Genomic DNA, 16,924 nt, shown 5'->3' with positions numbered 1-16,924 from the left:
AGGTAGAATTTTTTATGTAGATGTGGTTCACCCATTGAACCCACAGCCTGTCATGTTGACTAAATAACCACCATACTGTTGGAGTTTTGTCCTCCACAATAGTGCATGATAATATTATTAAATCTCATTAAGGAATATGCATGGGATATTCATTGGCAATACTAGTCAGCTGATCAACGTATATCGGTAACGGTTGGCCAACTAGGGTTTGACGTTACTGTCGTGAGACGGCGGTGTTCAGCTGATCCCTTTCGGTCACACCTAAAGGAACGAGCCCCAACACGAAAGGTAATTAATTGTATGAGATACAGTTTAAATTAGTCCCTTGATAAAATGACTAAAAGGTTAGTCGATCAAATTGATTTAGAGAGATATCGAGTTGTGAACTCGAGGCGCGGAAATTATTATTTAATTATGCGATAATTGAATAAATAATTATTTGAGACGGGAATTAATGATTAAGCAGTTAATTATTAAATTAGTACTAATTGACTAATTTGATTAGTATTGGTACGTAAAAATATATGTGTAGCGGTACAAGTATATTTACGGAGTGTTTTAGACGATATTAATCGGGAAGTATTTAAACATAGTACGATGTTTAAATAAAATTTACATGTATTTGTGCGACAAATATTAGAACCAAAATGGACCCGTAAATGGGACAATTGGACCGTGTAAATGGAGTGTAGTGGATGATTATAATCATTTCACTTTGCTTGTTATTTTTCCATAATATTGTCATATGATCATGTGCATGTGATAAATATTGGACAAAAAAATATAACAAGTTGACTCCCTCACTCCATCTCACTCCACCCGCCACTTTCCCCCTTATACACTCCAATTGTTGTTTATTTTCATACTACTTCACTTGCACACTTTCGCATGTGAAAAATAATTTGTCTATCTCTCTAAAAATCATAAGCATCATTTTTACTAAGATTGTTAGTAAAACAAAATAAATACTAAGAGTGTTAGTATTATTTACATAATATTCAAGGGTTATATGGTTAATTTCTAGTTAAAATTAATCATATGAGTTGGAGGTTTGTTCTTGTGTGCAACTTAAAGGAGCTCTTCTAATTTGAAGATTGGATGATCTTGCCATTCTTAATAGCTCAAGAACAACCAAGATGGGTGATCTTTGTTGTGCCCAAATACTACCATTTCTCAATGTAAGGAAATTATTTTTCCTTAAACTTTCATTTTTATGCTTTTATATTTGCATGCATGTTACATAGATCACCAAAATGATAAATTATGAGATAATTTAATTTTCATTAGAGAGTCTAATATGGATCTATGATCTTTCACATACAAGTTTACCAACCATTGCCACATTCCAACTATAACTTTGATGCAAGCCCAGGCCCCCCTCCCTCTTAGAGACACAAACTTTATGGCACCCAACATAAGGGGTTTTATTATACTCAGTGTTTCCTTCCCAAAGGAAATTTCTACAAATAGCATCCACTCTATTAAGAACTCCTTTAGGTAAAACAAAAATAGAAGCCCACTAGTTATGCATAGTGGAAAGCACAGAAGACACCAAAATAAGCCTTCCAGCATAGGACAAATTTCTAGCTCCCAAACTTCTGATCCTTTCCAGTATCTTGTCTATAAGCACTCCACAGTCCTTTTTCTTCAGCCTACCTCTAGTAATTGGTACCCCTAGGTACTTAAAAGGCAGATTACCTTCTAAAAACCCAGATACAGAGAGAATTTCCTTCCTGAGACTATTACTGGCACCATTAAAGTAAGCACATGATTTCTGAGCATTCATCTTAAAACCTGATGCTACAGAAAAGGCAGAGTAAGCTCTTGACAAAACCATAATGGAATGTGCATTCCCTTTGCAAAATAAAAGGAGATCGTCAGCAAACATAAGATGGGTTAACTTCATTGTTTTGCACAAGGGGTGATAATTGAATGGAAGCTTTTCAGTAGCACATTTGATAATTCTACTCAAGTATTCCATACTCAAGGTAAATAAAAGAGGTGACATAGGGTCACCTTGCCTAAGGCCTCTCTTTCTTGGAAAGAAGCCAAAGGTATCACCATTAAGAGCAATTGAGAATGAAGCACTAGTCACACAAGCCATAATCAAATCTTTGAATTGACAAGGAAACCTAAATGCAGTTAATAACTCTCTCAAAAATTTCCAGCTCACAGAATCATAAACCTTCATCAAGTCCATCTTGAACATACACCTAGGTGAGCTAGATTGTCTATTATACAACCTGACAAGATCCTCACACACAAGTATATTCTCAATAATACTCCTACCCTTAATGAATCCCCCCCTGATTTAGGCTAATTATATCAGGTAAAACATCAGCAAGTCTAGCACAAATTAGCTTAGAAACACACTTGTATAACACATTGCAACAAGCAATGGGTCTAAATTGGGTAACATGGGTGGGCATCTTACACTTAGGAATTAAAGTAAGAATGGTGGTGTTTAGCTATTTGAGGAGCTTACCAGTTCTAAAAACATCTTTGATAGCATCACACACCTCACCACCTATTACACTCCAAGAATCCTTGAAAAAGGCACTAGAAAATCCATCTGGGCCAGGTGCCTTATGATCAGGAATAGAAAAGATTGCTGCCTTAATCTCCTCATTAGTCACAGGCTTCAGCAAAATAGCAGCATGAGTATCAGTGCATACCCCTCCTTTCTTGATGATCTTAGCATTAACAGGAACAGTTTGGATTTCAGTCCCCAGCAGTTGGATGTAATAGTTCAGAAAAGCATTTTGAACTTGATGAGGATCATCATGTTCCTTACCATTAGTATCATTGATAGACAAAACTTGATTCCTCAAAAAATGGCTTTTAATAACCCCATGGAAGTATTTGGAGTTGCAGTCCCCATCCTTTATCCAACTAGCCTTAGCTTTTTGCCTTAGAAAGAGGGTACAAGCTTCTTTCAATTCTTTGTATTCATTTAAAGCCTGATGCTCCTTTGTACTCCAGTACAAATCCCCTGGGTTGGCAGCTAGCTGGGTTTGGATGTACTCCAGATTTTTCAAGGCCATAATAGAGCTCTTCTCAATGTCACAAAAATGCTCCTGATTATATTGTCTAAACTTGCCTTTCAAATGTTCAAGTTTGGCACAAGACAGAACATTTTTGTCCCTTTGAATTGCATATTCCACCAGCTAAGAAGGGAATTGAGATAATGAGGTGCTTTTCCCCACATATTATAGTACTTGAATGGTTTTTTATGATGTACAAGCTGAGCTCTACTCTTCATAATACATGGAGTATGATCAAAATCACCTTCAGGTAGGAAATGAGCAAACATATCATGCATCTGATGTCCCCACTCCCCATTGATCAATGCCCTATCCAACCTACTGTAAACTCCAGTTGTAATATCCTGCTTGTTATTCCAAGTGAATAAAGAACCCATAGCAGGACTATCAACTAATCCACACTTAGACAAGCAGGTTTGAAAATCATCTATTTCAGCATCACTACAACTACCTCCTAATCTTTCAGTATGAGATAACATTGTATTAAAGTCTCCACAGACAAGCCATGGTCCATTAACCCTTGATGCAAAATGTACAATCTGTTCCCAAAGCTCCTGTCTACCAGTAAATATCATTGAACCCATAAACCATAGACAGAAAGAAAACTTTCCCAGTAGCAATTTCCAGAAATCTCATGTTGATGCATTGAGCAGAATAATCACAAAAATCAACTTGATAAATGGTAGGATTCCAAAGAACCCAAATCCTACCCCCCTTGTGCCACCTATTATTAGTTGAGATACTCCAACCATCCATAAGAATTCCAGTAAGACTATTCAGAGACAAAGATTTAATCTTTGTCTCTAGGAGACCAAATAAACCCACCTTGTTCATGTGCATAAACCATTTGACCTGCCTCTATTTGGTATGGTTATTCAGTTCCCTTACATTCCAAAAGCCCAAGTTATACATTCCCCACCACAAGGTGAGGAACACTACCACTTGTCCCAATGCCTACCTTGGGTGTATTGGACTTATTTAAAGCTTCTAGGAAGGTTTGCTGACCAAAAGTATTGATATTACATGCACCCTCAGTGGTCTCTTGCCTACTCATACGCACTATACGTCGAATAGGTGTAGGTCCAGAGGAGTAAGTACCTGTAGGATGCCACACCACAGGAGTCTGCAATTGTATTTCCACAGAAGGGCCACTGTGTGTCACAACAACAGGAGAAGAGGTCACCTTTGCCTTACCCTTGTCCTGTTGTGGTTTAGCTATCCCCACAGTTTTTGGCCTCCAAACTTTAGCAGCTGATTTTTGAGGAGGAGGAGCATGTGTCTTCTTCTTAGGAGCTTTCCTACAGTCAGAAGCAAGATGCCCCACACCATGACAAACATCACAGGCCACTAGCCTCCACTCATATTCCACTGCCACCTCAACAATGTCTCCATGCTCGTCTAAAAATCTCACTTTGTCAGGTAAGTTACTGCCAAACGAGACTTCAATCATAACCCTAGCATACCTAATTCTAGTTTTCTCTTCAGTAGCTGGATCACATTTAATATAGTCCCCCAAAAGCCCAACAATTTTAGGTATCCCTTTTCCCCAAAATTTGAGAGGCAATTGGTGTAGTTTAACCCACACAGGAACCGATTTCACTTCATGTTTAACCAGCTCTACTTCAGGGGTCCAAGGTTTCACTATTAATGGCTTATTATCAAATAAAAAATGACTTTGCTTTAAAACAGCCGCCATAGCACCTTTAGTCTTAAACCGAACCGTAAACACACCATTAGGAAGGAAAGAGAGTTTGTCTACCTGATGATTGACCCAGAGTCTTCTGATAAACCCCTCTACAATCTCCCATGGCGGATTCGTCCCCAAAATGAAACAGTAAACAGAATTATGCCAGTAGTTCAGTTCAACCTGCACTTCCGCTTCAGTAAATTACAGTAATTCAGGTCCTTCTGCAATAGGTTCGAGTACAGCTGGGGCTTCCACACTATCATCGTCCTCCTCCGTCACATCTTCCACTAGTGGCTCCAGCGACAGCGGCATAATTTCAACAAGCGTCCCCATAGCTTTCTCCTTTTGAACATCAGATTCTGAAGGGCCATCTTTTCTGGCAAGAGCAGGAAATCCTCTTGTGTTGTAGAAGAAAGAAGATCAAACTTATTATTAGTACTATTTTTTTGGTTTTTTGGTGAAGATGAAGAACGAATTGCAGATTTTTTTGCAATTGTCATATTGTAACCCTAATTTTTGTTATCGCGATTAATTCCTTCTTTTTTCTCTCTTTTCTCTTTCTATCTCTACATCACTCATTTTCGAAAAAAGGAAGCAGGAATTGTGCAAGTGGATTCCTTTGTTTAAGGAATTCATTAATTTCCACTTGATTCTAGCTGTAATTTTCATTATTTTGTTCATTCTATTAAACCTCCTTTTTACTTCATTTTCTTAAATAACACATTTTTCACCATGATACCTTTGGTCTGCGTCTAAGGGAGTATAGTTTAATAAACAACATCAAATTAATGAGAACTTGAAGCTGATGTGCATTTATGTTTCTTTTTTTTTTATGACTTTTGTTTTGTGGCTTGCTATTTCAGTCTTCTGTGGGGATAGATCCAAGTTGATTTATTCGATCACCTGAAACCGAAGTATTCAAAAGCATTATGACAAACTATTGTGAAAAATGGGTGATCTCAAGGTAGGTTCTTGACTAGTTTTATTTATAAACATGTCACTAATATTTCTAATGAATTATGATACTCATTAGTCTTTGATTATTGTTTCTAACATCATGTGTGGCAGATTATCGTTGGATTGATCGCTTGAATCCTATTAAAGGAGTTGTACATAAGCTACTTGTTTCTCATATGTGGAGAATAATGCAGACCTGGCTCACACTAAACTGGTTCTCCTTCAGAAGCAACTAATGATACAACCAGGGGATGGGGGTCTATTGAAGCAAGAGTATGAGGCTATCCAGGTAGCTAAGGTTTGGTATGCAGCTAAAATGGAATTTCTTAAACAAAAAGCAAAGGCTCACTGGGTAATGGATGGGGATATGAATACTGCTTATTTTCATGGTGTTATTAAAGCTAGGAGAACAAGAAACTTCATTACACAAATTAAGGACCATAAGGAACAATTGCACAGTGATGAGACATGTATTCAACAAGCCTTTATTGACTATTATAAAATGCTCTTGGGTTCTAACAATCAAATGAAAAGGGTGAATTATGCCATTGTTCAAAAAGGGAAAACTTGCTCGGACCAGCACACACATCTATTGATGGAACCTGTTACACATGAGGAGATTAAGACTATCATTTTTCAAATTCCAAATGACAAGGCACCAGGACCAGATGGCTACTCAAGCAAGTTCTATAAGGATAGTTGGGATATTGTGAGAGAGGAAGTGACTCAAGCCATTATTGATTTTTTCCAGTCTAGTTGTCTCCTTAAACAACTGAATGCCACTTTAATCACTCTAATTCCTAAGATGGAAAGACTAGATTCTGTCCTTCAATACAGGCCTATAGCTTGCTGCAATGTTATATATAAATGTATATCTAAGATCTTATACAACAGGCTTGCTAAGGTCCTACCTGATTTGATCTTTTTGAATCGGGGGGGGGGGGGGAGGGTTCATTAAAGGAATGAGTATTATGGAGAATATACTCATTTGCCAAGACATTATCAAATTATATGAAAAAAAGGCTATTTCCCCAAGATGTCTCTTTAAGATGGATCTCCAAAAAGCCTATGACACTATCGAGTGGGACTTCTTCTTTCATGGGAAGAGGGGATTGAGACAAGGAGACCCTTTATCCCCCCTACTATTTACTATATGCATGGAGTATCTCACTAGACTGATGACACATACAACTCAGATCAATGAGTTTAAATTTCACCCTCTGTGCAAGCCTATGAAACTGACTCACTTAATGTTTGAAGATGATCTTCTTCTGTTTTTTAAAGGGGATGTTCAACCTATTATGGTTCTCCTAAGGACCTTTTCTACCTTCTCCAAAAGTTCAGGGCTAAACATGAGCAAGGGAAAGTCAAATGCATATTTTAATGGGGTTAAAGATCATGTGAAAAATGAGATTATGCAAATTTCAGGGCTTGTGGAAGGGAAATTACCTTTTAGGTATTTGAGAGTCCCTATCAAAACCACTAGACTTAATGCTCGTGACTGCAAGCCACTTATTGATAAAGTAGTAAGCAGAATTAGAGGAATTGGTTCAAAAAAACTTTCCTATGCTGGCAAATTGGTTTTGGTGAGAGCTGTTCTTTAGACCCTTCATAGCTATTTGGCTTTCATGTTCATTCTACCTAATGGGGTGATTGCAAGAATTAAAGCTATTTGCAAGAATTTCTTTTGGGATGGAGGGGTGGATTTTCACATGTCCCCCTTAGTCTCTTGGGACAAAGTTTGTAGACCTAAAATTGAAGGTGGACTGGGCCTCAAAAATGATATAATCTGGAACAAAGCTGCTGTAGGTAAACTTGTGTGGTGGATAGCTTTAAAGTCTGACCACCTCTGGGTCAGATGGGTTAACCACACATACATCAAGGGAAGGGCCTGGCAAGATTACTCTGCTACTGCTAGTTCTAGTTGGTATTGGAGGAAAATTTGGCAAATGAAAATTCTCCTGAATGATCCCTATGAACAGCAAGTCAGGACCAGTCAGAAAGGAAAAGAGTATTCCATATCAAAAGGATATGATTTTTTTAGAAATAAAGGAGATAAGGTGAACTGGTCTGGTCTGGTTTGGAACAAGTGGACAATCCCGAAACATGGATTCCTAACTTGGCTACAACATCACAACAGCCTGAATACGAACAAAAAATTGCATAGACTAGGGGTTAGTGATGAGGTTACCTGCCATATCTGTGGGAGTTGTGTTGAGAACAATGACCATTTATTCTACAAATGCATCTATAGTCAGAAGGTCCTAAAACAGGTAAGCAAATGGATCCATATTGAGCTACCTATCCAAGACATCATGAATTGGAGATTGAAACAGAAAGGGAGTAAATTGAAGAAAGGGATTACCAATGCCGTCTTGAATGCGTGCTCATACCACATATGGAGACAAAGAAATCAGAGCAGGATTGAATTGACGCTAACTAAACCTGACAAAGTGGCTCGCGAAATCGTGAAGGAAATGAAAGGCCGCATCAGATATATCATCAGCTCCTCTCTGGATGACGGAGATGAGGTGTGGATAAACGAATTCTTGAGAATCCATAGAAGAATGTGCTAGGAATGGTGAATTTGTTGTCTCCTACAATCTAGGTTTTGTGGGAATTGTCTAGGTGTTTTTGATTTTGTTGTAATAAGCTGATATAGATATATGGTTTTGTTGTTGTTTTTCGGTTCGGTAGGTGCAAGTTCTCTTTGGGCTTGCATTTACCAGAGTACTTGGTTTAGATGGGTTTCGATGGCCCGTCTTTATGTTAGTCTGGTTTGGTAATGGCACCATGAGTGTTAATTACAAACTTTGTATAGTTACCTTTTTCGATTTTTATTCTATAGTTTTTGAAGGAAACTCCATGGTGGCATAACAAAGTAGTTCTTTTTCAACTAATTATTCAATCAAGAACAAATGTACTGGAATGTATGGTTCTTATATTGTTGTCGTAATTTTCCCTAAATTAACAATAACTTTTGGCAATACAATCATCAGTTTCCAACTTTTATTTGCAGATTAGGAGCTTGAAAATAAAATCTATTTGATAAAAGGCCGAATAGATTCAAGATATCAAGGAATGGTTAGTTGGAATCTTGTACTTGTTTGGGTTACCCATTAAATCTTAATCTTGAGTTATTGTAAATATTTTCCCTATATTATTTGTATACAATTATGAAGCTATCGTCTTTTTTATTGCAATTAATGGTTTGGAGTTCGATCGAATGTGTGCTCTACTTGTTCGGCCTGGTAAATTAATCATTCATTAATACTTCTTTATTATAAGTTTGTTTTCTTTTTCACCATTTGATCTCCATATTCTTCAATTGCTCTTCAACTATGTGTAGATGTAGGACTTATAACATCATCCAGGGATGGTCTTAATCTAGTCAACTACGAGTTTTTGGCTTGTCATGCGACTAAGAAAAAGTCAAAGAAGAAGAGTGTCCTTATAGTTAGTCAGATACATAGGTAACGAATACCTATTTTGTTGTTATGAAAACAAAATTTTCTCTTTTGGATGTGAATTCAAACTAATTGAATAATTATTGATGTGCCCTAGAGAAACCCTAACGAACCCTTCGTAGGCGATTTCCAGTGCATCTTCTTCTTCTTTGATTCTCAACCATGGCGATAAATTCTTCGAGTAAGACAAAGAGCAAGAAAGCTAGTAGACTACCCATGGTTAAGACTGCAAAAAAGAGTAGTGCAAAGAGTGTTGGGACAAAGAAACCAGGGCCTTCAGAGGAGGACGTGCTGAAAACGAAATCCATGCAGGAAATCACAGGAAACCCTGGTTTGCCTTTTGATGAAGTTGCTGATGAAGAGTTGGAGGAAAACTCCATCTGGATCACCAAAAGAGGAAAGAAATCCGTGGTGAAGGATGTTGAAACAGAGGATCTAATTCAGTTACGCAAGAGGACACAAAAGATGAGATTGATTATTGGAATAATGTTGTTTACTGTTTCGTGCTGGGGGTAAACCCTCCATGGGAGGTTCTGAATGGCTTCATTCACCGAATTTGGCAGAAACATAGTATTAATAAGGTATCATTCATTCCTAATGGTATTTTCTTGGTAAGGTTCAAGGATAGCAAAGATAGAGAGACTATTCTTCAAGCAGGATATTTTATGTTTCATAATAAGCCGCTCATTGTTCGTCCTTGGGATGAAAATGTGGAACTTACCAAGGAAAATGTTAAGGATGTGCCTACTTGGATTAGAATACATGCCCTGCCTCTGAAATTTTGGGGACGATGTTTGCCTAAAATTGCTGGTTTGGTGGGAAATTTTCAAAAAGCATATCAAGCAACTATTGATAAAACTAGATTGGGTTTTGCTCGTGTGATGATTGAAGTATCTGTGGGTCAGAAATTTCCTAATAAAGTAAAAGTTTTGGATGAAAATGGTAAAGTAGTGATGTTGGATGTGGAGTATGAGTGAATGCCAATTATATGCTCCAAATGCAAAGGGATTGGACATGAGTAGGCAAAGTGCACGGCTAGCTCCAATGATGTGAAGAAGCGAGTTGTTATAAAGAAAATATGGAAGCCTGTGGCTAAGCCATTAGTCCAAGCTCCCACACAGCAAACTGCCCCTACACAGACTCCTGGTGTGCCTGTTGAGGGAGAACACACTCCTATGTCTTCTCCTCTAAGATTGGTCTCTTCTACAGGTATTACTCTTGAGAAATCTTTTAAGGATGCTGCAGTGGGAAGTGTGACTACTGTGATCCCCAGGGATGGTATAGGTCAAACTGGAAACCCAAACTCACCACATAATTATGAATAATATAGGCTTTTGGAATGTTAGAGGTCTAAATAGTGTACATAAACAAAATAATGTCAAATGGTTTATTCATAATAAAGATGTTGGTTTATTTGGTTTAGTTGAAACAAAAATAAGTGGTGCAAATGTGAGTAATATATCTAGTACTATGCTTGATGGCTGGAGTGTTACAACAAATACAAATTATCACAAGGGAGCTAGAGTTTGGCTGTTATGGAAGCCCAATTTATTTGATGTGCAGGTGTTACAATATGATGCCCAATACATTCATTCTAGTGTAACATCTAGGATCACCCAGCAGCAATTTTACCTTATTATGGTCTATGCTTTTAATGAGGGTGTGGATAGAAGGGATTTGTGGAGGAAACTGGAGCTGATTGGCAATCAGTGGCAAGGGGCATGGCTCCTTGCTGGTGATTTCAATACTGTTATCAATCCTGCAGAGAGGTTAGGTGGCAACACTAAGCAAGATGATATGGATGAATTTATTGAGTGTCTGGCTAACTGTGGGATGATTGATCTGCCTGGCACTGGTGCTTTTTATTCTTGGAGCAATAAGTAGGATCCTATGACTAGAGTTTACAGCAGGCTTGATAGATGTTTGGCTAACCAAGAGTAGTTCAATTATTTTCCTGATATGATTGCTCATTTTCATCCTGCTGGACTGTTTGACCACAACCCTTGTACTGTGAGTAATGTCAAACTGGACTCAGGTAGGAGAAATAGCTTCAAATTCTTCAATATGTGGGGAGATGCCCCTTCTTTCCTATCCAAAGTGCAAGAGGAATGGCAACAACATTATCCTGGTTATAAAATGTTTAATGTGGTGAAAAAGTTAAAAAATTTAAAGTCAAACTCAAGGAGTTAAACAAGGAGTGCTTCTCTGATATTGAAAATAAAGCCAGCATAGCAGAGAAGGATTTGCTTGATGCCCACTTACAGATAGAAAAGGATCCCCAGAATGTTGCTTTGATTAAAAAAGAGATCCAGATTTCCGAGAGCCTAAAAGTTCTCAGTAAGGCCAGAACCAGTTTCCTGTAGCAGAAAGCTAAAATCAAATGGATGGAGGATGGGGATAGTAACACAACTTATTTCCATGGAGCTATCAAGAAAAGATGCCCTCTTAATAAAGTTACCCAAATTGAGGACCAGTATGGAAAGAGCTGTGTGGAAAGCCAAAGTATCCAAGATGCCTTCTTACATTACTACAAGCAGCTCTTGGGAAGCAGTAAATCTACTGAACCAGTCAGGGCTCAAGTGATCAGTATGGGAAAGTTCTGCAGTCAGGACCATCACCTGATTCTGAATTCTCCTATTACCAATGAAGAGATTAAGAAAGCTTTCTTTGACATACCTATTGACAAAGCACCTGGTCCAGATGGGTACACCAGTGGGTTCTTCAAGAAAAGTTGGGATATTATTGGTGCTGATGTTTGTGAGGCTATCAGGGACTTCTTTGACACTGGAAAGTTGTTGAATCAACTGAATGCCACCAATATTACTTTGATCCCTAAGTGTGACAGACTAACATCAGTAAAGCATTTCAGACCTATTGCCTGCTGTAACATGATTTATAAGGTGATCTCTAAGCTTATTTGTAATAGACTCTCTTTGGGTTTACCTGACATTGTAGGTGAAAATCAAGGAGCTTTCATTAAAGGGAGGTCAATTATAGAGAATGTGTTAATTTGTCAAGATATTGTAAAATTATACAACAGGAAGGCCTATGATACTGTGGAGTGAGGATTTGTTGAAAAATTATTCAAGGCTCTTGGCTTTCCTGATAGATTCACTCAGAGAATAATGGTTTGTGTGAAATCCACCTCCTTCTCTTTATGCTTGAATGGAAATAGTTTTGGTTATTTTAAAGGCCAAAGAGGTCTAAGGCAGGGAGACCCAATGTCACCTCTGATCTTTACTCTCTGCATGGACTACCTTATAATAATGATCAATTATGCTACAGACAGATGGCCGTTTCAATACCATCCTCTATGTAAGGGTCTAAAACTCAACCACCTTATGTTTGCTGATGACTTACTAATGTTTTGTAAGGGAAATGCTCAGTCAATCATGCTCTTAATCATGGCTTTTTCCTCTTTCTCTAAAGCTACTGGTCTTACTATGAATAATACCAAATCTGAGGTGTATTTTAATGACATGTCTGCTTCTCTAAAGGCAGATATCATACAGGCTACTGGTTTTGCAGAGGGGACATTGCCATTCAGATATTTGGGAGTTTCAATTCAAGTAGGTAGGTTGAACAAGAAAGATTGCAACATTCTTGTTGAAAAAATGGTGAATAGAATAAGGAGCCTAGGTGCCAAAAAGCTTATCTATGCTGGGAGGGTTGTTCTTATCAATTCAGTCCTTAACACTCTTTACTCTTATTTGGCTAGTATCTTTTTGATACCTAAGGGAGTAATTAGGAGGATAGAGGCCATATGCAGAAATTATTTATGGGGAAGCAGTGCTGAATATCACATGGTCCCTCTCATAGCATGGGACAAGGTTACACTACCAAAAGATGAAGGAGGTTTAGGCATCAAGCAGGCTGAACTTTGGAATACTGCCACTGTTGTAAAACTGGTGAATTGGATTTATGGCAAAGCTGATAGGTTATGGATCAGATGGGTCAATCAGATTTACATCAAGAATAAGGACTGGCATACCTACTCTCCACCAAATGATGTGTCATGGGCATGGAAGTGTATCTGTAGAGTAAAAGAGATCATGAAGCCAGCATACATTGATGACCAATGGTCTGAGGATCCTAAGGGATACTCAATTAGAAGTGGATATGAATGGTTGAGACCTAAACAAGCCTTACAGAGTTGGAAAAACTTTGTTTGGAACAAATGAAACTACCCTAAACATGTTATGATTAGCTGGATTACCATGAACAATAGTTTGAAGGTTAAGGACAAGCTGTACCAAATTGGATGATGTCCTGATAATAGATGCTGCATATGTGATGCTGCTGTTGAAACTCAGAGTCATCTCTTCTTTGAGTGCTCATATAGCAGACAAATCATAGCTGCAGTGGAGACCTGGTGTGGCTTTAAGGTTGATGTAAACATGTCTGCACCACCTAATGGAACTGGTACCAAGCCTGCTTTGAAGCAGGATGTGCATTCTATCATCTGGACAGCCTGCTTATACTTCATTTGGATCCAGAGGAATAATGCAAGGATGAATCTTCAACTGATACGGCCTGACAATGTTGCTGTCACTATCAGAGAAAAAGTGAAGAGAAGAATCAGAGCAAGATTGAGCAAAGAGCCCACACAGAATGAGAGAGTATGGATAATGAAATGGGGCATAACAGTGGGCCGAGGCTTTGAGTCTGGTCTAGTTTAGTGTTATTCTGTATTGTTTTTGTGGCTGCAGTGATATGGTTGTAGCATGAATGCTTTGGCATAGGTGTTGAGGCTGGTCTGAACTTTCTTTTTAATTACTCATTTCTAATATATATATATCTCACATTTCACTCAAAAAAAAAACTAATTGAATAATTTATTTATCTTATGATTAGTTTTCTAAAGCATCACAAACTTTACATGGTGGAGCACTTAAGGTAAATCCATTCAGCATCGGAGACATGGTGTCAAAGATCAAGGAAGCCCTAACTTTATCGTCTAGAAAAAGGCGTAAAATGTTTGACCTTGGCTATGTCCATGTTGCCACCCAAACAACCGAGAAATGGGCTAATGGATTTGTTAGGCATCTGGGCATAGGTGAAGAGTCGTGCATCACACCAAAAGCCTAACATCAACATACCAAAGCCAAGCATACATGCGAGTCGTGCCTTTCACATGAAGCCGTTGACACCAATATATGTGCAATGCTGATTTTTGTAATAAATTTAATCATTAATTAATATATATCAAACCCATTTGCGTATCTTTTTTTTTCGACAATAGTAAACTGATATAAATTAAAAGAGTAGTGATACAGGAAACAACAAAACTAAATGATCAGCCAGTCGCTAAGCTGACAGACCAGTGGCTATGTAGACAAAGTAAACGACGAATTTCACAAAGTGAATTTCGCGCGTCTATTGGGACTGGCATTTGTGAAGCCAGAACTAAAGATAGTTTCTTCGAAGTCACCCAGAATGTGACAGTAGTGGTTGCGTCCGAACGTATCCGTCGCATAAGCTGGAGTAGAGCTTGAGAGTAGGCGGCAAAAGTTGATGTACCACGGACATGGAAAAGCTCTGTACACCCAGAGCCAGTGTCTAAGAATGAAGCCTTATAGCAACCAGTATATGAATCCCTGCGGATAAGCAGATAATAAGAAAGAGGAATTAAATGTGACGGACATTGGATACCTGCTTCCGGAGGCTTTGGTTTGATAGGTGGACTACACGACATTAATTTAGGGAGCTGGAAATGCATGCTGTGCATAGCCTCAGCTAACCGAATAATCCGTGTAGGATCAACATCTCGATGCTCAAAAAAATTAAATTCCGGGCTAGCCAAATGGCACGCAAAAATACAAAGGAAATAGAGAAGGTAAGTAGTTCCAGCTGACGTTTGTCGATAGAGATAATAGATATTATCAGCCAGCCAACGGTCAAATGAGACGCCTGGGTTGGCAAGAGGACGTATACCAAGCATTGAGCACTGCCATACATGCTGAACAACAACACACGAACGAAACAAGTGATCTGGTGTCTCCGGAGAGCCTCGGCAAAGAACACAAGCTTTATCAAGCTGGAAACCCCGGTGAGCAAGGTTAGTCGTGGTTGGAATGATATTGTGCGCAAGTCTCCAAATAAAGATAGCAAATTTGTTTGAGAAGGGGAGTTTCCATATAGTCTTCCAGGGAAAGAAGTGGTTCACAGGCACACGAGACGAGATCTTAGAGGAGCAATATACGTATCCTGATTTAATAGTATAATTCCCGTCTTCTGTGTATAAGTGTATTTCCAGTAGAGGTAATCGTCCGAAGTAAGAAGTGGCGGTTCCATAGCCAGAATTTCTTTAGCTGTAGATTGCATAAAAAGGTTGAAAATAGAGAACGGGTTCCAGGTTCCATTTTCAAGAAGCAAGTCAGAGATAGGCGGGGCAAATTGAGGCTGAGGTTGTTTCAAAAGCGGTTTTCGACCTTGTACCCAAGGGGCAGAAAAGAGATCGAAGGATGCGCCATTACCAATTTTACAAGCCAATGCAGGCTTGCATGAATCAACAGCTCTACAAATTCCTTTCCAGACATAGGATGGTTGAGTAACCTTTGATTTAGCATTAGGAATTGGAAGATCTTTCCGATATTTTGACGTCAGATACTTCACAAGTAAGCCAGTAGGTTCCATTTGCGTATCTTGATGAGACGAAATCATTACTATTCCCATTTTAGTGAATTATGAGATATGTTGGTCCAAGAATATATGAACAGGCCGTATTAAACTACATGTTTTTAATTTCCATTTGGAATGAACAAGCTAAGAGAACTTTGAAGTAGTGTCACATGTACAACTTTGTGTGTAATAAACACAATAACTCTAAGCGAAAAGATTACACAAACAAACAAATTAAACCTTGTCATCATATCCATATGTCAAAGACATCGACATCGACATCGACATCGACATCACCTTTTGTCAATTTACCTACCATTATTATTGGAACAAAGCCAGGATATAATTACAAGTGTGTCAAATTTTAACATTATATTTAACATTGTCATGTGGATGTACTTTTTTGCAGTGAAATATTACCTCTTAATCCTGCGTTACAAGATGTGCAGATAATTTACGGGCCTAATTCGTTAATTTTGAAAGTTAAGGGTTTTTTAAGAGCATTTAGTAGCAAATGTTTGGGGTCAAATTGTCACTTTTCCCCTACAATTTACTATACACGTGGATTTAGTTTACAAAAATGTTAAACGAACAAACCAACGCCAAAAAGCCAAAAAATCAAGTTGGCGACAATAGCAGAAAAGGAAAAGAACAGAAAGAAAAGAGGTAATTAAAACAAAACCGCAGGGGCATAAATTACGCTCTCATCAGGAATCGAACACAGGCAATGGAAGAAGTTTGTCAGCCAAACTGCAAAAAATGTAAAAGCTTGAATTATTATTAACGATATAAGCGGTATTTATACAAAAGACGAGAACCTTCTAGCTAGTTTCACCTAGAATACAAAAGATATGAATACAAGAATACAAGAAAGCTATAATATGCTAAGCTTTCCTAATGCAACAATGGAAAGAATAAACAATAAAATTGATTCCAAGATATTTAGAATATCTAAAACTAATTAGTATCTTTATCATGCTCCCACAAGATGGACGATCTTTGAAGGAGGCCAATCTTGCATAGAAAAAGGAGGAAACGTGTTCAAGAGAGCGGCTTAGTAAGTGCATCCGCTAACTGGTCCAAGCTAGGGATATGGGCAACGCGAAGAGTACCAACTTTAACCTGTTCACGAACTAAATGAAAAGTAA

At 38.2% G+C, this 16,924-nt stretch overlaps 1 protein-coding gene across 1 annotated transcript; it reads left to right on the top strand.

Moving 5' to 3' along the window:
• The first annotated feature begins 7,316 nt into the window (after positions 1–7,316).
• On the top strand, positions 7,317–9,165 carry LOC141620503 (uncharacterized). Its single transcript, XM_074437356.1, has 3 exons — positions 7,317–8,219; positions 8,386–8,470; positions 9,038–9,165. Exons 1-3 carry the CDS (start codon positions 7,317–7,319, stop codon positions 9,163–9,165), a joined length of 1,116 nt encoding a protein of 371 aa, XP_074293457.1.
• Positions 9,166–16,924: the final 7,759 nt, after the last annotated feature.

Source organism: Silene latifolia, chromosome X (assembly GCF_048544455.1).
Source record: "Silene latifolia isolate original U9 population chromosome X, ASM4854445v1, whole genome shotgun sequence".
Classification (NCBI taxonomy): domain Eukaryota; kingdom Viridiplantae; phylum Streptophyta; class Magnoliopsida; order Caryophyllales; family Caryophyllaceae; genus Silene; species Silene latifolia.
Note: the sequence above shows the minus strand (reverse complement) of the source record. Positions and strands in the feature narration are given on the sequence as shown.

What these genes read in the sequence shown, in the direction of transcription:
- LOC141620503 (XM_074437356.1), top strand. Translation starts at nt 7,317, where the DNA reads ATGTTCATTCTACCTAATGGGGTGATTGCAAGAATTAAAGCTATTTGC. An exon ending in CTCTGGATGACGGAGATGAG is followed by an intron (nt 8,220 to 8,385) that starts GTGTGGATAAAC and finishes TCGGTTCGGTAG; the next exon opens with GTGCAAGTTCTCTTTGGGCT. An exon ending in CTTTATGTTAGTCTGGTTTG is followed by an intron (nt 8,471 to 9,037) that starts GTAATGGCACCA and finishes AACTATGTGTAG; the next exon opens with ATGTAGGACTTATAACATCA.